Source organism: Lacerta agilis, chromosome 4 (assembly GCF_009819535.1).
Source record: "Lacerta agilis isolate rLacAgi1 chromosome 4, rLacAgi1.pri, whole genome shotgun sequence".
In the NCBI taxonomy this organism is placed as follows: Eukaryota; Metazoa; Chordata; class Lepidosauria; order Squamata; family Lacertidae; genus Lacerta; species Lacerta agilis.
Window position 1 is genome coordinate 38012358 of NC_046315.1, and position 26668 is coordinate 38039025.

The 26668-nt window shown below is 41.3% G+C and overlaps 1 protein-coding gene across 6 annotated transcripts in view; it reads left to right on the plus strand.

Moving 5' to 3' along the window:
- Positions 1–26668, plus strand: part of EPHA6 (EPH receptor A6) — a 338956-nt gene that overhangs the window by 269883 nt on the left and 42405 nt on the right. For 4 of the 6 annotated variants that reach the window (XM_033146746.1, XM_033146747.1, XM_033146749.1 and 1 more), the window contains 2 exons: positions 11986–12111; positions 22994–23055. In XM_033146746.1, the coding sequence (XP_033002637.1) occupies positions 11986–12111; positions 22994–23055 (188 nt within the window). The remainder of the gene's footprint in view (positions 1–11985; positions 12112–22993; positions 23056–26668) is intronic. The other 2 variants (XM_033146748.1, XM_033146751.1) reach the window with 1 other exon arrangement.

Here is a 26668-nt window from a genome sequence, read left to right on the forward strand (position 1 = left end):
ATAAAATGAACAAAATATGTTCGCATAGACACATCTACTAAAATGGTCGTTATTATAGGCCACACTTCATACTGTGTTCTGTTGTGGTGGTATTCTAATAATATGGATAATGTAAACTTTTGATACATCAGTAAAACTCCACAGTTTTACAAAGACTAAAAAAATGATATACTGCTACATAAGCAGCCAGGTGCAATTGAAAGGTAATTGTTTTTATACCAGAAAATCATATTTGTAATTTACTCAGAGGAATCCATTAATGAGGTCATTATCAACAATGCACACCACTGCCAAAAAACTTGCTTAAATGAAATCCATGAATCTTTCTAACAGCATTACCTGATCCTTAGAATTGAATGTGCCTGACTCCCACTCTCTCTTCTCATTATGGACTGGCAAGGATGAGCAAGATTTAACTGCAGAACCCTGCAATAACATTATCTAGGCTGCATCATTAGATACACCCAAGATAATACATAAACAGTTATTGAGGACAGTTCTGCCTCCTTAGTGTAAATTTGTTATACACAATGCTGAAAAATTGTATTAAAATAATTATAGGAGTGAGCTAGTAGCTATTTACACATGCTGCAAAGCTGGTATGATCAAGTGAATTGAAATGCTGAGGACAAGAAGAATTCAGGTCAAGACTTAATGACCATTTCAAGCAGCATTTCTATTTGTGATCAGGGGAACTGAACCTCATTTGCTGAGGTTTGGTCTACTGAAGTAGCTTAGTCATACTTAAGGCAAGAAAAGTAAAGGGGTACCTCAGGTTACAAACGCTTCGGGTTACAAACGCTTCGGGTTACAAACTCCACTAACCCGGAAGTAGTTGCTCCAGGTTGCCAACTTTGCCCCAGGATGAGAATGGAAATCGTGCACCAGCAGCAGGAGGCCCCATTAGCGAAAGCGTGCCTCAGGTTAAGAATGGTTTCAGGTTAAGATCGGACCTCCGGAATGAATTAGATTCGTAACCCAAGGTACCACTGTAATACCAGCCTGCGTTTTTCATAGGACAAACAATATGTGAAATGTTAATCCTGTAGATGGGAAATAGGTCCTGTGTCTCAGTCTCAGATTAGATAGGCAAGTCAGGCACATACTCCCCCCTCCCAAAAAAAATCTTCTTGTTTGTTACTTGAAACGTCCCTGCAGATATCATTTGGAAATGGTGGTCATGCTTTACTACTCCCTTTGGCAATAATCCTGTGATTTACTCTCATGGGGATCAAAGAGTCCTCTGTTTAGCCATATATCATCATGCTTGTCAGATTTTTGTTCATTACATTCTTGCTGTGTACATGGGTTTTACACAAAGAGCGAATAAAACCTTCAGTCCCCCCCTCTACTGAAATCTAAAATAGTAGATTTTGTGTGCCTTCTCCATGAGAGGCCTAGAAGATGACAACACAAGAATGGCTTTCTGCAGTGGATCCCCATTTGTGTAATGCTCTCTCCAGGGAGGTTTGACTGGCGCCTTCATTATACACCTTTAGCAGCATTTATTTCTACAGAAAAAGCAGCAATTATGTAGATTATTTAATAAAGTCACTCACCAAATACCTCTCTCACTGTCTCTGTCTCTCTCTCTTTCTCTGTCTGTCTGTCTGTCTGTCTGAGATTATCTGAATAAGCTTAAGTGTCATGGGATAAGAGGACATGTTATCTTCTGGATCATTAACTGGTTTAAAAAAAAACAGATAGCAGAAAGTAGGAATAAATGGCTAGTTCTCACACTGAATGGATGCAAAAAGTGGGTTCCCCAAAGGATCAGTGTTGGTACCAGTGCTTTATAACTTGTTCATATATGGAGTTTGGTGTTAGCAGTGAAGTGATCATGTTTGATGAGGACACCAAATTCTTCAGGGTGGTAAGAACAAAAGGGATCTCTCCAAATTGTAAGGCTGTGCAATAGTACAAAAGTAGACTGGAGCCTTCTTTGCCCCTACGGGTTCCCATTGTTGCGCCCGGTGAGAAAACATGGAAGCAGAAAACACCTGAGGCTTCTGGCTTCAGAGAGAGAAAGATTTTTTATTCTGCATGCAGAGGTACTTGCTGTGTTCAGACAGCTAAGCAAGTACAAAACTAGTCAAATTTCAGACAGTTCTTATAGACAGTTCCCTGGCTCTCTTCCCACCCCAGAAAACTTCCTCTTGTCCATATAAGGAACATTTCCTGTTGTACATATAAGGCAAATGACATTTAGCCAGAGTTGGTTCATGCGCACTCCAGCAAGGCCACCCTATCTCTTGACCTAGGCAACAGTTCCTCTCTGCAAGGACAGCTACAGTACTCTCTGTGTAAGGTCTACTGTTCTTATCTCCAGACACTTAGTAAGGCAAAGCTTGCCAGAGAGAAGTACAATGCAGATCAAAGTTCACAGCTTTACAGAGCAGTTTCATACAGAAAACCTTAAGAAGTTCTTTTATACTTAATACATTCACTGGACTAACAATACATTCAGGTGAATATATATAGGTTAGCTAATTAACCCCTTCCATTCCCTCCTGTTCTCTTGGACCGCTGGAATTCTTTCTCCAGCACGTCCCTGGGAAATGACTGATGTTCTCCAGCAAGGGCAATGAGCTAAAGAATCTGTATGTTGTTGTTGTTGTTGTTCAGTCGTTCAGTCGTGTCCGACTCTTCGTGACCCCATGGACCAGAGCACGCCAGGCACACCTATCCTTCACTGCCTCTCGCAGTTTGGCCAAACTCATGTTAGTAGCTTCAAGAACACTGTCCAACCATCTCATCCTCTGTCGTCCCCTTCTCCTTGTGCCCTCCATCTTTCCCAACATCAGGGTCTTTTCTAGGGATTCTTCTCTTCTCATGAGGTGGCCAAAGTACTGGAGCCTCAACTTCAGGATCTGTCCTTCTAGTGAGTACTCAGGGCTGATTTCTTTGAGAATGGATAGGTTTGATCTTCTTGCAGTCCACGGGACTCTCAAGAGTCTCCTCCAGCACCATAATTCAAAAGCATCAATTCTACGGCGATCAGCCTTCTTTATGGTCCAGCTCTCACTTCCGTACATTACTACTGGGAAAACCATAGCTTTAACTATACGGACTTTTGTCGGCAAGGTGATGTCTTTGCTTTTTAAGATGCTGTCTAGGTTTGTCATTGCTTTTCTCCCAAGAAGCAGGCGTCTTCTGATTTCGTGACTGCTGTCACCATCTGCAGTGATCATGGAACCCAAGAAAGTGAAATCTCTCACTGCCTCCATTTCTTCCCCTTCTATTTGCCAGGAGGTGATGGGACCAGTGGCCATGATCTTAGTTTTTTTGATGTTGAGCTTCAGACCATATTTTGCGCTCTCTTCTTTCACCCTCATTAAAAGGTTCTTCAATTCTTCCTCACTTTCTGCCATCAAGGTAGTATCATCAGCATATCTGAGGTTGTTGATATTTTTTCCGGCAATCTTAATTCCAGTTGGGGATTCATCTAGTCCAGCCTTTCGCATGATGTATTCTGCATATAAGTTAAATAAGCAGGGAGACAATATACAGCCTTGTCGTACTCCTTTCCCAATTTTGAACCAATCAGTTGTTCCATATCCAGTTCTAACTGTAGCTTCTTGTCCCACATAGAGATTTCTCAGGAGGCAAATGAGGTGATCCGGCACTCCCATTTCTTTAAGAACTTGCCATAGTTTGCTGTGGTCGACACAGTCAAATGCTTTTGCATAATCAATGAAGCAGAAGTAGATGTTTTTCTGGAACTCTCTGGCTTTCTCCATAATCCAGCGCATGTTTGCAATTTGGTCTCTGGTTCCTCTGCCCCTTCGAAATCCAGCTTGCACTTCTGGGAGTTCTCGGTCCACATACTGCTTAAGCCTGCCTTGTAGAATTTTAAGCATAACCTTGCTAGCGTGTGAAATGAGTGCAATTGTGCGGTAGTTGGAGCATTCTTTGGCACTGCCCTTCTTTGGGATTGGGATGTAGACTGATCTTCTCCAATCCTCTGGCCACTGCTGAGTTTTCCAAACTTGCTGGCATATTGAGTGCAGCACCTTAACAGCATCCTCTTTTAAAATTTTAAATAGTTCAGCTGGAATATCATCACTTCCACTGGCCTTGTTGTTAGCAAGGCTTTCTAAGGCCCATTTGACTTCACTCTCCAGGATGTCTGGCTCAAGGTCAGCAACCACATTTCCTGGGGTGTATGAGACCTCCATATCTTTCTGGTATAATTCCTCTGTGTATTCTTGCCACCTCTTCTTGATGTCTTCTGCTTCTGTTAGGTCCTTTCCACTTTTGTCCTTAATTGTGGTAATCTTTGTACGAAATGTTCCTTTCATATCTCCAATTTTCTTGAATAAATCTCTGGTTTTCCCATTCTGTTATTTTCCTCTATTTCTTTGCATTGCTCGTTTAGAAAGGCCCTCTTGTCTCTCCTTGCTATTCTTTGGAAATCTGCATTCAATTTCCTGTATCTTTCACGATCTCCTTCGCATTTTGCTTGTCTTCTCTCCCCCGCTATTTGTAAGGCCTCATTGGTCAGCCACTTTGCTTTCTTGCATTTCTTTTTCATTGGGATAGTTTTCGTTGCTGTCTCCTGTATAATGTTACGAGCCTCCATCCACAGTTCTTCAGGTACTCTATCCACCAAATCTAAATCCTTGAACCTGTTCTTCACTTCAACTGTGTATTCATAAGGAATTTGATTTAGATTGAATCTTACTGGCCCAGTGGTTTTTCCTACTTTCTTCAGTTTAAGCTGGAATTTTGCTATAAGAAGCTGATGATCTGAGCCACAGTCAGCTCCAGGTCTTGTTTTTGCTGAGTGTATAGAGCTTCTCCATCTTTGGCTGCAGAGAATATAATCAATCTGATTTCGATGTTGCCCATCTGGTGATGTCCATGTGTAGAGTCGTCTCTTGTGTTGTTGGAAAAGAGTGTTTGTGATGACCAGCTTGTTCTCTTGACAGAACTCTATTAGCCTTTGCCCTGCTTCATTTTGATCTCCAAGGCCAAACTTGCCAGTTGTTCCTTTTATCTCTTGACTTCCTACTTTAGCATTCCAATCCCCTATAATGAGAAGAACATCCTTCTTTGGTGTCATTTCTATAAGGTGTTGTAAGTCTTCATAGAATTGATCAATTTCGGTTTCTTCAGCACTGGTAGTTGGTGCATAAACTTGGATTACTGTGATGTTAAAAGGACTGCCTTGGATTCGTATCGAGATCATTCTATCATTTTTGAAGTTGCATCCCAGTACAGCTTTCGCCACTCTTTTGTTGACTATGAGGGCCACTCCATTTCTTTTACGGGATTCCTGCCCACAGTAGTAGATATGATAGTCATCCGAACTGAATTCGCCCATTCCTGTCCATTTTAGTTCACTGATGCCTAGGATGTATACAGGTTTATAAATCATCATATGCATGCATTACATTAAACAGAAAATACAGAGGCATAGTAGCAAAATAACAATGGGGGATACAATACCAACAGATACAACAAATACAACTAAGGATCTTTTACTTCGAATATTCCTAACACTAATTACAGAAACTGTTCAACTGGTCACATTATCTGGTAACTGGTCAACACAAATTAAGGCAATATGATCATTCAGTCCTCCCATTCAGTGTTCTTTTCCTTCCCTTTCTTCTATTGGCATGCGCTTTGGCAGCAGGTTTGTTGCTTCTTGGCCTTTGTTGCTTCCCTGGATCTCCAACTTCAAGGGATGTTTCAGCACACTGTGGCAGGTCCTGTCTCTACATGAGGAGGCGGACACCAGCCACTTTCACCACTGGCAGTGTTGTCATAAAGACTGTAGGATCTTTGCCACTTAGGTTTCAGAGTCTCTGCATAGGGATAAAACTGGCTTAGCAAAGCTACATGGCATTAGGGCACCTGCTAAAAGAATAGGAGATAGTTACAGAGATTATATCTGCCCTTGGAGGGTGGTGTCTTGGGCTCCTCCTGCCTTTCTTTTGCCTCACAGATTAACCTCACAGGTATCGATATTGATCACACCTCAGTCCTCCTCCCTGTTAACCCAACCAAATAAGGACAGCCTCCCATACACTCACAAGATATTACTGACCATGCCGGATCACTATCTCCTCGAAATACAATATTCTTCCGCAATGATTATCCCATAGCTTGGTCTACTCTCTGGCCCAGAGTAATAAGTTAGTTCATTTTTCCAATCCATGCAAACACTCTAAACTTAGAATACACACAAATATAAACAAATACACAATACAATCATACTATCACCACAATTTCAGACCAATTTAACATAAAACTCTGCTAATGTCAGGGAACAGAAAGATACAATTTTTCCCAAATAAGATCCATTTCTTCAACATCACCTTCCAGACACACTACTAGAGCCATTGCAATTCTCACTATCTTGACATTCTTCAGAACATTCTCCTTTTAAGAAACTTTTACATAGCAACTAATCTTTTCCAATATAACATTGTACAAGTGATCTAGGGTATTTGGGTGTAGCTATTTTCTCCTTACTGTCTTCTCTTTCCTAATGTTCCATTTCTCCATCCCAATTATATTACCAGTTCCAACAGCCATATCAGAGACTAACTTTCCCTCCTCTTCTGTTTCCTGCATCCAAGCACCAGCCATTGATCCTCAGTACCTAATTTTCTACTTACCACCTCACCAAGCCTATCAGGACCTAGTGTCCAAGAATTAACTTACAACCACCAACCTATTTTTGACCCTCAGGAGGACTTAGGGTGGAAACAGGGCAGTAGGGAACAAATTCTGACAGAGTTGGGTTGTCAGACAGAATAGAACTTGGCCTATTTATCTCGCTTCAGAGCCATCGGTTGGTCACTCTCATCATCTCACACGTGGCGGCCAGCTTAACAAAATTGCTAACTCCTCACAACGGTGTTTCATTAGGACAATGGAGTTGAACCCTTGATGTGCTCATTCAAATAGTGACAATTTTCAGGTTTCTTTTAGGTAACAACAAATTATGGGCAAGGTAATAGGGAAAGCTCCTGTCTTTTTAAAACAATCTTTGAAGGGCTTACTATATATATCACCTCTGAAGCAGAGCCATCTTCAGGCCTCTCTCATTGTCTCATGCTTCCATGGCAACAACCTGGCGGTCCTCTCCATGGTTTGGACAATGGATTCACCCCCTAGATGTGCTCTGCAACCTTGGCATGGAGGGTGGTGTATTGCCTTCAATATTGTTTCCTGCTGGGCAGGGGGTTGGACTAGATGACCCTTGGGGTCCCTTCCAACTCTATGATTCTATGATATGTATACCTTCACTTTATCTTCAATTTTTCTTCCAATCATTCCAAAATTTCTGCCCCCTTTTCCTCCTGAGGTTCAAACTTACAATGGAATAAATTCCTCCAAAGCCTAACTTACACTGTCAGGGCTACACTGTCAGTTGCTAACCATGAGCCCCTTCCCATTCTACTTCAACATTCCCTTCTCCTTCATTCTACATCCCACAAACCTACACCTACATTCTCAAATACATTCTGCTAAGAAGCCATTTCTTCTGTTTCAAAATCTTCCCTGAAAAACTTAAAACCTGGGATATAAAATAAAACTTTTCCCTCTAATCAACTTCTGTTGGAAACAATCAAACTGCTCAGAAGACATAATCTTCTCCCCCCCCCCCCCTTGTGGGTGGCAAATTCCCTTCTTTTGCAAGATTCACTGCTGCAAAGAGAAAAATCCTTGCTGTTTAAACTAAGGCTTCTCTCTGTTTCTGTCCATCTCCCCACTCTCATTGCTTTACCAAAGGTCAATTAAGAAACAAAATAAGACTGTACCAACTTTAAAAACAAACTAACAAACATTCCTTATTGCAAGAGCAGCCCTCCTTTCAATGCTTCAGACACACTTTTACATTCACCTTAACATTGCAGAGAAATACTTTTACAGCCCATTCTATTGAAGGCACATACCTTGGCACACAAACAATTTCCAAAACACACTCACCTAACCCTGGGGTTCAAACAGATTCCTTGAAGGGACAACAAAACAAAACAACAAATACAAGAGGATTGTCGTTGTGCAACCACATATCAACAGACTTCCCAGACTTCATTGGCAATGCAACAAGAAATGAAACAATTTTGGGAACACAGAGTTTGGGAACACACATTTTAGGGCTGCTTTCTGCACCACCTTTCCAAAATAAATGCAAGCCTCAAACAGGGACCAACACACACACACAGGCACTGCAGACACAGACAAACTCACAAAAATCACACTGCACAATCACTGCAAACACAGAACTCATACAACACACACACATACTGAAGGAAAAATATTCAACAAGTTCATAAAATTATTACAAGTCATAAATTTTTACACAGCAACAAAAATTCCAATTCCCCATCTCAGCAAGCTCAGGTTCAACCTGGGACAGTGGGACACTCCTTCCACCTAACCAGACTTTTTTCATGCACACACTCTCCGCTTCGCTAGGGACACTGAGTTCCTGCGTCTCATTCACTCAATACATCCATTGGAGCGTCTCCACACACCATTCCCATACACAGAGTAAAATCACAGAAAAATTCTTAACCCCCTTCTCTCTCCTCAGAGAGGGCACCCCCCTTCTTTTTCCCCACAGCCAACGGCACTCTTTTGCTCTCTGCTGGCTTCCTTCCTGGCAGCCCTCTACGGCTCACGGCCAGGCTCCGGTGGCAACTCTACTTGCACACAACCGGATTTTAGCGGCGGCCCTCTACGGCTCACGGCCGCTGCAGGATCGATTGCATCCTGCGCTTCCCCTTCCCTGGGAAGCTGCTCCCCCTGTGGAGCTTACCTGTCCTCTGCAGATCTTACTTCCCTTCCCCCCTGCGGCCGCTTGTCTCTTTCTCCCGTCGCCACGGTGCAGTTTGGCTCTCCAGCCAGGTGAGCAGGTCCCTTCCCACAAACAGGCAGGAAGCGCGCTTGGGGCCAGCAAACGCCAGACCAGGAGAGCCTTTTCGCTGTGCAGCGACGCCTCGGACTCCCTGTTTTCTCAATCCCGGGGAACAGCGAAAGGTTCCCGGCCAATGCACCACGTAATGGAGCCTTATTTGCCCCTACGGGTTCCCATTGTTGCGCCCGGTGAGAAAACATGGAAGCAGAAAACACCTGAGGCTTCTGGCTTCAGAGAGAGAAAGATTTTTTATTCTGCATGCAGAGGTACTTGCTGTGTTCAGACAGCTAAGCAAGTACAAAACTAGTCAAATTTCAGACAGTTCTTATAGACAGTTCCCTGGCTCTCTTCCCACCCCAGAAAACTTCCTCTTGTCCATATAAGGAACATTTCCTGTTGTACATATAAGGCAAATGACATTTAGCCAGAGTTGGTTCATGCGCACTCCAGCAAGGCCACCCTATCTCTTGACCTAGGCAACAGTTCCTCTCTGCAAGGACAGCTACAGTACTCTCTGTGTAAGGTCTACTGTTCTTATCTCCAGACACTTAGTAAGGCAAAGCTTGCCAGAGAGAAGTACAATGCAGATCAAAGTTCACAGCTTTACAGAGCAGTTTCATACAGAAAACCTTAAGAAGTTCTTTTATACTTAATACATTCACTGGACTAACAATACATTCAGGTGAATATATATAGGTTAGCTAATTAACCCCTTCCAGACAAGGGTTGTTTAACGTTATTAGAACAATATTAGATATATCATTCTAAAATGCAACAGGGCATACTTGTAATTTAAATCAAGGAAATTTTTCTTACATTGTTGTTGGGTTTATTTCCGTCAAAACGCTGCTGGTTGCTCTGCATTGCCCTCTAGTGTCACGTTTTAACAACACATTACGAACATTAAAAGCAATGCACCATTTGTGCTTCTATGTTAGCCACAACCCTTCCTTAACCTGTTCTTAATGTTAAAAACATGAGTGTAGATCCTCCCAAGGATCGAATTGGGTAATCAAAGGGCCCAGTGTGAGCATGCAGCATCTGTGTGCAGCTGCACTTACCCCAGTGCCTGGCAGGGCCTACCAAGGAAGCCTGTCCTCAGATCCACTTTCCTGGTACACCAGAAAGCTTCTGACTCCAAATATTTTTTAAAAAACGGATCAATTGGAATTTCAGAGCTTCCCCCATCTCAGTTAGCTTAATGTGCAGTTCATAACCTCAGTCTTGCAAAGACTTCCTAAGAAAAATTCCATAAGTATTTAAAGCTTGTCTCAGTTAGGTGAACATTACTTAACCCTTTGTGTTTAATTGATTTCTTACTAAAACATCCTTGGTTTTGTTATAGACTCTCAAATGTATATAAATGATAATTTACAGTGCTACAAGCAGTATGTTAAATGGAAATGTGTATAGCAGTAGTCCAGTGGCTGGTTTAGGTAAGTGTCTTACATTTGTAGTGTAGAAGCAGCAGTGGGGAATATAACATTTAACCCTTTCTTGAATGACTGTTTTTCCACTTTAAGTTATCCCTTCTAGGAAATGGAGCTTTTCAAACTCCATTGCTGGGGGTGGGTGGGGTGATTTAAAGTGTGGGGGGGGGGGAAGTGCCCCTGATTCTGGTCCTTACTTTTCCTCATCTCAGTATTAGCAAGTTCTTTTTAAGTGGATTTATGTAGTGGGTAGTCTAGGCCTGATGTTCTTTGAGATATACCATAAAAGCCCAGCACGCTTTGTTTGTTCAAATATATACTGTTTATGTCTCACACTGAAAGCTAGAAGTGAAGCATATATTATGCAAAGGATAATGAGGCTTTGGCAATGAAAATCAGTGAGTGGGTGATTTATTTTATTTATTTATATCTTTCTAAGTTTACATAGCGCCAACATTACTTTTTGTTGTGTCTAAGTAAACTTAAAAAGATATAAATGAACTATGTTTTATCTGAATTTTCTTTCTGGGGTTTTTCTGCATTTCTGTTAATCACTACAAAATTACATCCCATGAAGATTAAGGAACCTGTTTATTTTCTGATTATAATGAGAGGCAGGTGTTGTCTGTCTCTGAGGAGCAAGCATGCAGTTTGTTCTAAAAATAATGGAAGTGTGAGGCAGAATTAGCAAAACATATTATTAAGCTTCCTGGCAAGGCACTTCTTCATACTTATAGTCATTCTCTCCTCGTCCCACACCCTGATAGAAGCTCAAGTATATGCCAGATGAACATACACGTCTGAAACAAGTACTTCCTAAAGTAGTTTTGTGTAGTAATTTTAAGTATGTATCTCGATTTATTTGAAAAACAGAAGGCTGATGCTGTACATAGGGCTTCTGCTTAATTTTTAGTAGGGTTTGAACTGCATGATACTTTGTTCATAAAAGTTAATATTTCTATCTTTTCACTGAAATTTGAAATTGTTTCAATCATTGTTCCAACTCAGGCTTCATATACAACCTTTCCATGGTTGCAAAAGTCATGAAGAGTCTGCCTTGATGGGATTTAATGAAAAGAGAAACAACACAATGTATCTGTTAACATTTTAATGGATTTATAGTATGGATATTTTTACAGTATATTATCAATGGATTTATAGTACAAATATTATTGTCTACCCTCCTTCCCCGGTCCCCATGTGCTTTCTCATAAAAACCCAAAGCACTAACATCAAGGGCCAAATTATACTTTAGTGATAATAGTCCTGATGTTGGTAACCTCAGTACTTTTATATTTGTTTGAAGCCGCTCCGAGGGGCTGGGACAACCCATTCATATGGGCGGGGTACAAATAACATCATCATCATTACAAATTTTACATTTTCTTCATTTGAAATGTGTGTCCTTTCATTATCAGAAAAGTTTTAGAGCAATCCCATACTCAGAAGTAAGTTTCATTGTGAAGGCATCCCTTGAATAACATTTCTATGCCTGGCATCAGCTGATTTGGATACAGAAGCTTACCAGCTTTTTGTTCAACTACAAACTGGTTACAAATTAATATTTAACAATATTGTCATGGGCTTTTCTCTCTCTCTTTGCAACCAACACCTTCTGTTCAGCAATTAAAATAACTGTCTGTATAATTAATGACAATTTTTATCTTTTATAAGGATCCTTCCCGACCATTGGGGTGCAGTCTCTTTGCCCAAGATTCCTGAGGGAAGGATTTTTAAATAACATTCCAGCCCCACATCCTCTGTCAGGGGGAGGATCTTTGCCCCCCAGGATTTCTTCTGGTAGGTATTCCATGTGAACATTCAAGCACTGGATAGGAAGCTTTGGTTCTTGGGACCAAAATGAGAAATACAGTGCATTTATGTTACATGATACATATTTTGCTAAATAGATACTTGCTATTTCACTCTTGTTACAGACCAAACAAATAGCAATGGCATACTCTCCAACATTTTTGTCCCCAAAATCGGGGTGTCAGGATTGTCATGCCAGAGTGCCTTCCAGTCCAGCGCTCTGGCGCAACCCTGCTGACTTGTGCCAGTGGACACATCTTTTGGTCTGGCACTCTGGCTTGAGGACTTGCACCAGAGCACCAGACAAAAAAGGGACATTCTGGGATGCAAACATAAATTGGGAATGGCGCCTGTGATTCCGAGATGTCCTGCTTAAAATTGGGACAGTTGCAGGGTATGCAGTGGAGACGTTTATGTCACAGTGAGCAAAGTTTATAATATATCAGAAATGCAGTAGAGCCCAAATAAGTATGACAAAATTAAAGATAACATCAAAACAACAGTGAATCTGAAACAATAAAAAGGGATAGCAGCTAGTAATTTAGATAAACACTTGAATATAATTTAACATTGTGCAATCACAATGTGTATACAACATACCAATGGTTTTCGTATTGTTCAAAATAGCTGTTTGAAATTTGTTTGGAATCTGCTATAGTATTAGAATACTTTGTACAACCTTATACAACCCTCTGGTGTGCAGCCTACACCAGAGTAAAACAAAATATAGTCAGAGCACTTCAGATCATTACATATTAATTTCTATGCAAGAAAGTATTGCTTTACTTTCTTTACTTTCGACCAGAATAGTATTAAAAGGAAATTTCCATATGCACCTGAGAGGTCATTACTCTTCCACAACATAAATGGATTATTCTTATACTGTATAAACTGACAATTAAGAATAGATTGAATTAACAAATTCTTGCTGGAAAAAATATTCCATAACTACCATAAGGGAGCAATTATTCATTCTGAAATTCAAGTACAATTTGCAATGTTCTAGTATAATTTTTTTTTTAGCCTGGATAAGGTTTTCTTCATCAAATCTGTTTATCCTCACTTTAAAATACCCGAATATGTATTTTTTTAAAAACCAAAACATCAATAATTCATTCCCCTTGGTCATATTTACATAATAAAAATGCAGAATACAGCATTGTATATTTTAATAATAAATGTACACTATGGGGGGAGCATCCAGATGAAGTGCTTCTTTTAGTTTCTTCCTTTGTAACTGTAGTAAAGAACATTTTAAGTAAAGACAGCCATGTTGAGTCTACAAAAGTAATCCATGCACAGTCATTGGTCTGCATACCTGGGTTGCTCATCTAAGTCTGTGCCCAGGTGTGCAGATGGGTACTGCAAGGAAGAAGGAACACTGTCACCTGACGCATCTTGCTGCATGAGGTGGTTGAGAACCACAGCACACTCCCTGTCAAAAGGTGGCAGGCACTGTCAGCTCTGATACTGCTGACAACCTGTTTGCACTGTTTACGTCAGGGGTCAGCAAACTTTTTCAGCAGGGGGTCGGTCCACTGTCCCTCAGACCTTGTGCTGGGCCAGACTATATTTTTTTGGGGGGGAGGGGTGAACAAATTCCTATGCCCCACAAATAACCCAGAGATGCATTTTAAATAAAAGGACACATTCTTCTCATGTAAAAACATACACTGATTCTCAGACCACCCGTGGGCCAGATTTAGAAGGCGATTGGGCCAGATCTGGCCCCCGGACCTTAGTTTGCCTACCCATGGTTTATGTGGTTTAAAGCACTCCAGAGCCTGCGACAAAAATTAACGAGACACTGTTACAGTACGCATGTGCTCAGGTGTGGTCACACTAGCAGAAAGTAACCCTTTCCTGCTTTATGTTTTCTGTGGCTGCTGGAATGAATAACTGAAGCCAGGCTTACCCAGATTTAATTTGGGGTTGAAAGGATGTTATTCTGCAATATCGCTGGTCAAAGAGTTCCCTTTTATTTTCTTTCAGTAGCATGGAAACAATTGAAACATGGGTTACATGTCTCAGTATCTAATAAAGAACTGGGGCACATATTATCCTTGTCATGGAGATGCCATGAAGAGCTTACTTCTCATGGTGTCTGATCTCCTTCCCACTTTAACTTTTCAAGCATGTGGATTGCATCCATTATGTTAGGGTCTCTCTGTGACCCTGAACCACAGTCTCAGAGGTCAGGAAATGACTTCTGGCATCATATCTGTTTCAAACAATGTGTGTCCTGGGCATGTGTTGAAATATGTTAAAATGTAGCACTTTTAAGGTTCAATAATCTTGTTTTAATTACCTTTTGGTAAAAAAAAAAAAACTTTCATATTTTCCTGTTTTTAGTATGTGGTTTTTAATATAAAAAACCACTCTGCTTATGTATAATTGACTTCATAGCTGTATTAATCGGGAGAATTTATTTGGAGAGAAACAAAGCAGGAAAGGTACTGCATACTTTTTTACATGTCCATTTTGAAGATGTGCCTTAATAATCACTTTTACAGGGAGGTAATAACTTATATTGCAGAAATAAAATAATACCAAAGGAAGTTCTGTTAAATTTCCTCCTTAACAACATGTTTATTCAAGTGGAGAATGACAGTAGAGAAAGAGGGTAGAATGGATTTTGTGATACACAGTAAAGAGATATGGCTAATGGCTGCACTTAAAACTGAACCAGGGGAGAAAAGATCATGGTTTATGTTGTGAAATTGGTGGGCTTGTGACATCCTGAAGTGGATTAAGAGTTTGGTCTGTTTCCTACTCATGGTAATTCATCAGAGCAAGCCCCACAGACAACAGATGCAAGAGCAGAAAGCTAGAGACTGCGTTTTCCATAGTAAGCATACAGATAGAACAGAGAAACATTCAGTAATGGTGAAAGCTCTGCAGCTGTTATAGTTGTACTCCACAAGTCATTTTCCTGTTTCTCTAAATTTTTGGTCAGTTACATATCAAAACCCTTGTTTGCCATAAGTGTTCAACACTTATACTTGAGTAATGTATATAATTCAGCAAACATCCGTGTAAAGTATGGAAAAGATCAGTCAAATGCCTGTTTCTGCTTAAAATGACATTGAAAATATAGACTAGACATTTTTTTATTTCTGAGCATGAAGGTAACAAATATATTCACATAGCTGTGCAAAGCCTAAAGAGAATATCTACTTTCTTTTGAATGCCTACTGTGTTTCCAAACAAATAACGAGCTGTTCATACATTACAACAAGCCAGGCTCTAGCTTCTTACATCTTTGGTACTGGAGCAGAAAAACTGGGGGAAGAGTGGAGCAAGAATATTTCAACAGTGTGCACCAGCACCCTGCATGTTTGCAGTAAACCAGTTTGTTTTTAATTAGGGCTTAACATGATGTGCAAATCAAGCCACTGGGTGATTATCAGTGACCAGTTCAGCATGTGGGAGATTTACTTATTTCATCAATGTACAGAGATGCTGTGGTACAGATAGCCATTGTTGCTATTGTATTGTATTGTTGTCGCTCTAGCCTAGTTACTTGTTTATTTATAATTACCCCAGTCAGTCACCAGTCCTCCCCTTTCCCCCCATTCTTCTTCTTCTTCCTAATTGTTTAAACAAACTCATAAACCAAGAACTTACACATTGACCACTAATAATGAAACATATGTTGTAGATATCTTTCCACTTTTATTATGCTATTTTTTATATACAAAACTTGGTATACTTGCTTGTATAACATTATTCTTGTTTATAACACACACACCCCAAAAAAAAAAACAATTAGGGAAGAATTCAAACTTCTGTCACCAGCTGGTATGGCTTTATGAGGCTGTGGGGCCACTGCCCCATGTGCAGCCCTGCCGTGAACAGTGACTGGGGCAGAAAATGACAAGATGAGTCTGTGCTCAGGTCTGGATCAGACCCAATGCCACCATGTGACGGCAGTAGGACCAGCTTTGGATCCAACAAATCCTAGACAGACTGCATCCCTGCTCCTTCTCACCTCTGAAACACCCTGTTTGGGGCTCTTCCACTGACTGTCACTGATAGCCATTTTGTTGACAGCAGTTTTGCCCATCTGCACATTTGGCAGGCAGAAGCAGGAGCTCCATACTGGAGGGAATGCTGCTTCTCTCACTCTTGTCTGTGGTGCCTGGCAGGAAGCTGGCAGAGCTGGGCAAAAGGACACCTGTGTTCAGTCCAATCCCTGCAGCCCAGCACAAGAGGGAGGGAGGGTGTATTGCTGCGTTAATTATTTATTATGAATGAATTTCTATACTGCATCACCAGATTTCAGGAGGAGTTACAGTTAAAGCTGTAGAATATCACACTGCAAATTTTTTTAAAAAATCCTTCTATTCCTATGGAGTGAAGATGTTGTTTCTGCCTAGCAGTTGGTTTGTTGTGATTTATAAGTTTGATTGCTTATATCGCATTGAATGTTTTATTATTTCTCACATTGAGACTTCAGCATAGACAAAAAAATAAATATCCTCCATACACTGCTGGAGTATGGTTTTTCATTTATGGAAAGAATGGTTCGTTTTTGTTTCGCAGTTAGTTTTATTTATTTATTTAAAGACACTGAAGGGTGATAAGGATAGTGTTCGCTAAGGTTTCAAGATACAGTTGTACCTTGGTTCTGGTTTTTGAACGATTTTCGGAAGCTGAACATCTGGCGCAGCTTCTATGGCTTCCGTTTGGCTGCAGGACGCTCCTGCAGCCAATCGGAAGCCGCGACTTGGTTTTTGAACAGTTCCGGAAGTCGAAAAGACTCCTGGAATGCATTCCATTTGAGAGCCAAGGTACGGCCTGAATTAAGAGTTATGAACATCAGAGCATAACCACTGTGATATAAATCAGATTGGATCTGTTTTTCTTAAAGCGAGATATCCCACCATTCAGGACAAGTGCCTTGACAAAACATCGTGCAAAAAACAGCCAGATAAACTCATTTAGTTAGAGCAGACCCTCCAAGTTTCCCTATTTTCCAGGGACGTCCCTGATTTAGAGAAGCTGTCCCAGTTTCTGATTTGATCCTGGAATGTCCCACTTTTCCTTAGGATGTCTCTATTTTCATTGGATAAATGTTGGAAGGTATGGAGTTATCCACCCCCTGAGCCGTCTGAAGGCAATCCTGTATAGGGATTTATATTTTTAATGTTTAATGTTTTCTTATGTTTTTATGTATGTTGGAAGCTGCCCAGAGTGGCTGGGGCACCCCAGTCAGATGTGTGGAGTATAAATAGTGAAGTTATCATTATGGAATGGGACATCCCTATTTTCATCAGAGAAATGTTAGAGGGTATGTTAGAGCATGCTGCTGATAATGCCAAGGCTGAAGGTTTGATCTCAGTAAGGGGATATTTCTGCATTGGAGGGGGTTGGGTTAGATGATAATCAGGGTCCCTTCCAACTCTATGATTCTGTGATAAATCAACAATTTGAAATCTACACTGACAGATTTTTAAAATGAACTGTAAACATCGGTAACACAAAACAGCTAACAAAAATGCATAGAGAGATCAAAATGTAAACCTATCAAGAGTACTTTTAAATGAAATAAAGGAGGAGGCATGAGTGCCATATTATATAATTAGGAGGCCACCACTGAAAAAGCCATCGACCTAAGACAAATGCATAAATAGTTTGCATATATTTCACAGCTGAAAACACCTTCAAATTGTTGCCCCCAGCCAGATACTCTCAACAGACATAGGCCTAAAGGCAGGAAAGCCATCCCATAGATCACCTGGCTTGAAAAAGGTAGCTATCTATATTCGGGTATTTTAAGACACAGACCATCTGTTTAAAAAAAAAATGAGAGAGCGTTCTCACTCTTTCTTTAAACTGAACTATTTTTCTGTTTTTCTGCCATATGTATGTATGCATTTGTGTATTTGTGGGGGTGGGTAGATACTGTGCATTTACTCTACTATGCCTATTTCTTTTGCATATTTTTCAGCATTTCATTATAAATAAAATCTGTAGAGATTAGTGTGCACTGAATATATTATTATTTGGGGCAGATTAATTTTATACTTTAAAAAATTCATTAGCATTTGATTCAGTATTTAAAATGACAGGAAAAGTGTTCTGAATATCTTTCCACCATTCTCGTTCATCATTCTACAATTCAATTAAATTACACAATGTCAAAATCCTATGCTGTGATAAAAAATAGAATATATATGAATTGAAAATAAAATAGCTGATGATACTACCTTGATGGCAGAAAGTGAGGAGGAATTAAAGAACCTTTTAATGAGGGTGAAAGAGGAGAGCGCAAAATATGGTCTGAAGCTCAACATCAAAAAAACTAAGATCATGGCCACTGGTCCCATCACCTCCTGGCAAATAGAAGGGGAAGAAATGGAACTTTCTTGGGTTCCATGATCACTGCAGATGGTGACAGCAGTCACGAAATTAGAAGACGTCTGCTTCTTGGGAGGAAAGCAATGACAAAACTAGACAGCATCTTAAAAAGCAAAGACATCACCTTGCCGACAAAGGTCCGTATAGTTAAAGCTATGGTTTTCCCAGTAGTAATGTACGGAAGTGAGAGCTAGACCATAAAGAAGGCTGACCGCCGAAGAATTGACGCTTTTGAATTATGGTGCTGGAGGAGACTCTTGAGAGTCCCATGGACTGCAAGAAGATCAAACCTATCCATTCTCAAAGAAATCAGCCCTGAGTGCTCACTAGAAGGACAGATCCTGAAGTTGAGGCTCCAGTACTTTGGCCACATGGCCAACCTCCTCTGATTCAAATCAATTTGATTTCCAGACATTGACTTTGGCTGGATTGTGTTTGTACAGCACAATCCTATGCAACTTTATTCAGAAGTACCGTATTTTACGCTCCATAAGACGCACCTTTTCCCTCCTAAAATGGAAGGGAAAATTGCTGTGCGCCTTATGGAGCGAAGGCTTCGCTCCAGCTGCCTCCCCACATCCCCTGCTACGTTCGGCGGGAGGTGGGGGGAGGCAGCAGCGATGTTGCTGGATCATGCCAGCACCTCCGTTCACCGAAAGAAGCTTCTTTCGGCGAGCAGAGCTGCTAACACAATCCAGCAACATCTCCGCTGCTTCCCCGACCTCCCGCCGAACGCGACGGGGGATGGGGGAGGCGGCGGGAAGCGAAGGGGATGTTGGTGGATCGTGCCAGCAGCTCCGTTCACGGAGCTGCTAGCACGATCCACCAACACCTCCGCCGCCTCCCCCCACGTCCCGCCGAACGCGGCGGGGATGGGGGGAGGCGGCGGGGAGTGAAGGGGATGTTGGTGGATCGTGCTAGCAGCTCCGTGAACGGAGCTGCTGGCACGATCCACCAACACCTCCGCCGCCTCCCCCCACGTCCTGCCGAACGCGGCGGGGGATGGGGGAGGCGGCGGGAAGCAAAGGGGATGTTGGTGGATTGTGCCAGCAGCTCCGTGAACGGAGCTGCTAGCACGATCCACCAACACCTCCGCCGCCTCCCCCCTCGTCCCGCCGAACGCGGCGGGGGATTGGGGGAGGCGGCGGGAAGCAAAGGGGATGTTGGTGGATCGTGCCAGCAGCTCCGTTCACGGAGCTGCTAGCACGATCCACCAACACCTCTGCCGCCTCCCCCCACGTCCCGCCGAACGCGACGGGGGATGGGGGGAGGCGGCCAGGAGCGAAGGGGATGTTGGTGGATCGTGCCAGCAGCTCCGTGAACGGAGCTGCTAGCACGAACCACCAACATCTCTGCTGCCTCCCCCCATCCCCCGCCGTATTCGGCGGGAGGTGGGGGAGGCAGCTGCGATGCCTGCTTTTGGGATCGGTGGGCGGCAGGGAGGTTGGTAGAGGATTTCCTCCACCACCCCACGCGCTGCCCGCCAATCCCAAAAGCAGGCTTTTGGGATCGGTGCAAGGCATGGGATGGTGGAGGAAACAGCGGGGATGCTGCTGCTTTCTCCACCACCCTGCGCCCCAACGCCAAAAGCAGGCTTATCCCCTGTTGCTTTAAAGGGACATGGGGAGGAGGGGAGAAACCTTCTCCCCTCGTCCCCATGTCCCTTTAAGGAAGCGGGGATGAGCCGCTGTGAAGGGAGAAGGGGCTTCCCCTCCAGCGCTCCCCCCCCCCGTGTTTTTTAGAGGAGGAAAACCAGGAAAATATTTTTTCCTGGTTTTTCCCCTTTAAAAAACAAGTGCGTCTTGTGGTCCGGAGCGCCTTATGGACCGAAAAATGCGGTACATTTGAGGGGCTTAGTACTTACGTTCAGGATTACAGCTGGGCAGCCCAGGACCTCCATATACAGTGCCCAGGCTTGCGCCCCGGGCAGGTTACTTCAGTGCTGCTAATGCAGCAGTTTGACTTCACCTCCAAGGGAGTACCCCATTGTCTCTCAAGACAAATGGATGCCAACAACAGCCTAAAAGTATAAAATAAAAACCTGGTTTGTTTTATAAACAGATGGTTTATATTGCATATATTAAATGACAAGCATCTATACATGGCGCTCTTATCCAGTTGTTCACTTTCTCTGAATCCCACAATAGAAATCGCATAAGCCCAGGTGGTAAGAGGGCCAATAAGTTGTATTGTTAGCAGTTGCACTGACCAATTTATGAGAAGCAGTATTTTCATCCTTTGCTCTTTTAAGAAAATGAATAATTTAGATAGGCACATTACCAACATTACATTTTTGGATATTGGATGTGCCACCACAGGGTATGCTATTCTATAAGGCCCTCAGGGGTAATTATTCAGGCAGAGTTTTATTACAGTCATCCTGCCATTGTTAAAAATGTTAATTTGCACTGGCATTCATTCTGTAGCTTGCAGCTGTATCCCTGCTTTTTCAGGGTCCTCAAACACACAAAGAAAGTGTTAGTTCAATTCAAACTGCCCACTGATTGCATGCTGATCGACAGAGGAGACAGTGGGTACAATCCCCCCTATCCCCCCACCCATGTGTAATATCTTGTATATTCACCTCAGGGGCTAAATATTCTGCTCTGTTTCTGATTTTCCCTGTCCCTCTTTAAGTCTATACATGGTCTTTGTGTAAACAGGGAATTTATCTCCTTTATTCTAATCATAATGGAGTACAGATATATCTTTCTCCAGGTTAGAGTGAAGGTCAATGAACAGGAGCAGGTTTACACCACTTCAACCATTTGACTGATGGTAGCCTGTTTATTTTCTTGTCTCATTTGTTCTAAAATATCATAATGGTTCACAATAATAATATATTTATAGACAGCTGATCTTCCATGTAAGTCCACAGCTCCCATTGAGTTCAGTTGGGCAATCTGTTGTTATCTGTGAGAGCAATGCCTGCCACCCAGCCTTTCTAGATAACAGCCCTTGTCCTGTAACCATGGAATGTGAACATAATGTTTCCCTATGAACCCTTTAGGGGGCTCTGTAATATATTTGGCTCTCTGTGTACTTTGCATGCTGTAAAGGCAGCCATTTTGCTGGCATAATACGGTATCTTGTATTTCTAAATAAAAGGACAGTAGAATGTTCACTTGAAGATGTTCTCACAACTATTGCACTGACAAAACCCAATGTTACTGAAACAGATATGCCTCCTCACCAAGGGTAGAAAATGGGGGGGGGGGCATGAGAAAATGCCCTTTCGCTGTGCCACAAGGCTGCTGCAGGATACAGCAAGTCCTGTGCCAGTCCAGCTCTGCCCTCTCACAAACCCAAAAATCCCTGTTTTGGGGCCTGTCTGCTGGCTACTGCTATTTAGGCTGGCACATAGGGCACTTACTGGCAGAGCTTCCTTGCTAACAGTGGAGCTCCCCTGGTGGCAGAGGACAAGCTGAGTGGAGGGATACTTCTACCCTATCCAGCAGCAGCACTGCAGATAGGTGGTTTGAACTGGTCTGTCCTTTCATATTCACAATGCCTTAAATTATTTTTGTCCGTTTCATTGCATGAATGTCCACTAAGTTCCAACTGGGTGCCCATTTGTTCATTCATGGATTTCTGTCCAAAGAAAGTTTAACAGACAGAAATTGCTGAAAGTATTATAAAGCCATTTTGTTAGTCTTTGGGAGAGTTGCATCATGAATATTGTGTGCAGTTCTGATTATGCTATCTATCTGATTATGCTATGTTGGCAGGAGAAAGAATGAAAAATAATAACAGGCAAGATGTAGACAAGGTTCTTCTCAAGCACCTGGGTATCTTTATTCCTTCTATTATTTTATCTGGTATTTGTTACAAATGGAACCAATACAGGCATTCACACAAAATGTGTTTGTTGTTTTATTATATTCTTTCCTGTCTTGCATGCAAGATGATTCATTACAGTATTTCTGCATATATTATTCACACCTTTGTATTATTAGCATTATCTAAATAACATCTGATGGAATACCCTGATTAGCATGCAAATTGGGTTATTTCTTCTAGGTAGTTTTAGAGTGATGGCTTACTCCTGAACACAAACAGTAAAAGGCTTGTCAAGTAAATACAGAAAGTAAATTAGTACTAGAATGACTTGGATGTTCTTGTCACAAACATCAAATGTTAATTATATATTCTAGTATAAGGGAGAAGGGTCATATTCATAGCTTAGTAACACCCCCTCTCCTCAGCACTGTTTTGAGTGCATAGGGTTGTATCCACCAAGAATAACATGGGCTATAAATAATAGATTCTGATTTCAGCCATTTAAATAAAAAACCAAAAATATTATAATGCCTTTGGTTAATCCAACAACATGACCAAGAAACTACTCAGAAATAATAGAACAATGAGATACATTTTTGCTACAGAGGAGGACTGGGAAATGAGCAACATATTTTACTAATGCAGATAATCTTTTCCTAACAGCTGGAACTATAACAAACCCTTAATATACCTATAATCCTAACACATTCCTTTGCTGTCTTTGCAGGCAGACCAGTAATGATTGTGGTTGAATACATGGAGAATGGATCCCTTGACTCCTTTCTACGGGTGAGGTGTTATTTTCACAAGAAATATGAATAAAAACCATTCTAAGTAAAGATTTTGAATCATTTATCACAAATTAATTTTTGCATAATGTTATTCATGGATTTTTAGTTGGAGAAGTATTTTCCCCAGGGTGCATTTCTTAGGTACAGTGATACATTCGAGCACAGCCAGAAAAGGAGAAGATTTAGACTTAAGAATATAATTGATTTCTTCTACAAGTTCAGTCCCCATATTTAGCAAAATGTATTTCAAATGGTGTTATTATGAACAAAAAGATAAATTGAAATGCAAATGCCTTGCCATATGGCAGCTGTTCGTTTTGCTCAGTCATTTAAAAATATTTCTTCGTTGTGTTTTGTTTTTTGCTTACAGAAGTATAGCACAGGTTTAGTAACTGATTTATAATTATTTATGGCTAATTGCATTTAACAAATTGAATTAGGAACTACTGAAGTGGCTTGACTATAATGGTATTCCACTTAAGTTCACTTGCTGGATCTAAATAAATGTCAAAAGTGTGGATAGGGAATGGCACAGAGCGGCCCCAAGACATTTTGCTGTCTGAGCTGAAGGACAAGATGGTGCTGCTCTCCCCACTTCACATACAGAAGCTGCCTGAACTGGCAGCTGAATCTTACTTCAACACTGGCAACAGGATGATGTCTTTCCCCACAGTTCAGACAGCAGGTTAGTATAAGAAGACCAGGACATGCCTTGGGACATATAAAGCTCCAACAGAGGGGAACTGCTGTGAGGCTCAGAAGAAACATTATAAGGATAGATGGCACTGTGTGCTCACTGAGCAAGTATGCAGGTACTTCTGGATTATTTGCTGTTAAGCTTGAGACTCAAGTGGCTTCAGTGGCACAGAGTGCCTTCCATCAGCTTCAGCTGGTGCCCGAGCTGGACAGGCACAACCTAACTACTGTTGTCTATACTCTGGTAACCTTTAGGTTACATTACTGTAACTTGTTATAAGTAGGGCTGCCTGTGAAGACGATCCTGAAATTTGTGCTGGTGCGGCATTCAGCAGCCATATTGCTCACCAGGGTAAGATGGTTTTGCCCTGGTCCTGTCACTGATCCTGGTCTGTTTGCACTGGTAGCCAAATAGTTTCTAAGTCCAATTTAAAGTGCTGCTTTTGACCTATAAAGCCTTAAACGGCTCAGGACCACAATACCTCAAGAACTGCCCCTCTCCATATGAACCTACACAGACCCTGAGGTCATCGTCTGAGACCCTTCTTTCCAGAGGGTGGCAACACGACAATGGGCATTTCTGCAGTGGCTCCCCGTTTGTGGAATGCTGTCCCCGGGGAGGTTTGGCTGGCACCTTCATTATACACCTTTAGACACCAGGAGAAAACATTACTTTTCAACCTGGCCTTTGGCTGATTAACATCCGATACACTTTAAAAAGTGTTTTGGGAGGCGGGGTTATTGGTTTGGTCTTGCTCTTATTTTTCTTAGGTATTTTGTGTTTTCTGTATTGTATTTTTATAAAGTACTCACCATTACGCATTTGCAAATATCTGCAAGATCACATTGGCCTTGCTGTAAAATCAGTAGAACTTAACTAATTTTTGAAGAAGGAAAACATAACAAGGACATGTACAAGAATTCATCGTGTGCTTTTAATACAGATCAGTTGGCATGAAACACCATTTGAAAATATTAGTGGAAAAAATGAGTAAGCAGCAAAGCAAGGTGACTATAGTGAAGCAGAAAGGGCACAGAGGCAACTTCACAATTGACAAGAAAAAAAGAAAGAAAGAAAGAAAGAAAGAAAAAGAAAGAAAGAAAGAAAAGAATGATGAGTGCTAAAATCATTTATGAAGTCTCACTGAAGCACTGAAGAACTGGGACCTATGAGACAAAAATCAGAGTTATATAACAAAAAGAGGAAATGACAAAAGAATTCCAAGTGTTTAATATATTGGATTATGTAGGTGGTTGGAAGGGCAGAGAGATAATGGCAAAATATGAGGCTGGATCGGAATTAATAGTACTGTTCATTTTGTAAACAGACTCATAGATAAACTTTTTGCAAATCATGTTGCTACTTTATCTTTACTAATACCAAATGCTTATGCCTTCTGTTCATCCCTTTTTTATGACAGAATGTTGAAGAGTTTGTATCTCATTTCACTCTAAATAGGTATATTCAACACATAGCAAGATTTCTTTACTACATTGCCTTCCTTATGTCTGCTTCTGAAATATGGCATTTTATGTTTGTATTAGGAAAAGGGTAGTCGTGAGAGAGCAGTGGTACAATAATAAGCATTAACCTCTCAGTCATATTAATTGTTTCCCTTAGTTATATGCTTCCCTTTTCTCAGTTGTGGTTTATCAGTTCAATATCTATTGAAACGGTTTTGAGGTTATATGCATTCTGAAAGGAATGTAGATATTTAATCTTAGTAACATTAATACTCAGCAGAGCAAAAGACTGAAAGCTCTAGATCTTAAAAAGAAATCAGTGTACTTCTTTTTTTAATGTGAGTTCCTGCTAGTTACTTGAAGAGTAAACTTTGAAATACCTTTGTGTGAGTACAAAAAATACTGTATAAGTGTATCTCTAAACCATCATAAAAGGTTAAATTTACAAGGGGTTTTTATATAGTGATCTCAAAGGACTTCACAAAGCCCATATTTCTTCATATGTAATAATGCCTTTTTGTAGCTTTGAGCACTTTTATAGAAATATATATAAAAGCTAGAGCCAAAAGATAAAAATCCAGAATGTGAAGAATACTCTTCAACATTTCAAGCTTCTGTGCCATAATTTCTACAAATAAATCATTATTGTTCACCAGAATATTATGAGCATGACAGCATTAGCTGATTTTTGGAGGGGATATATATTGACATTAGATGTGGCAATTGTTCCACATATTCCCATGTAAATCAAAATTATATCAGATCTGCTTTATGGTTTTTTTTTCCCCAGCAGCTCATATTTGGGGCTTTAAAGTTCCAGGGATGCTCACATTATTCCTCTGTCTGATTTCAGACAACCTCCTCCCCACTGCAACCCCATAAATCACAATGTTCAGTAGGTCATGGTGACCATCTTGAATAAATTTCAGCTGCACAGGGTAACAAAAGCATGAGGGGAAAGCAGCGGTCCATTTCCTGGCCTACCTTCTGCTCACACAACGTTGAACACAACACCATAATTAAGACACGTTTATTTATTAGTCCTTTGGCATTGGGAACTTCTGGAGACCCCTGCCTTGCTCTGAAGGATTAAGGCAGTCCGCATGAGAGACCCAGCATTATCCCCCAGCAGATGGAATAGCCAAGAGGGATCAGGAGGAACTATTTGGGGACTGCTACCTCTATCTAGCATTGGCTGCCTGTGGCAGGTGTCTCATTCCCCCTAATAGTAGGGCTGGCTCTGAGAATGTACACTGGGGTTTAAGAGAAAATGCTTCGGCCACTTTTTTGATAGACTGCTTTGAACCTTATTCCTGAATCCTGGCAGTCATTGGAAGAAGCCATCTTGTCTGACTTGGCTTGAGGCAGAATGTACCAAGTAGTTTATCAGCAAATGGAGTGTGTGTGTGTGTGTGTGTGTGTGATGAATCATTTAATTCATTCTGCCTGAC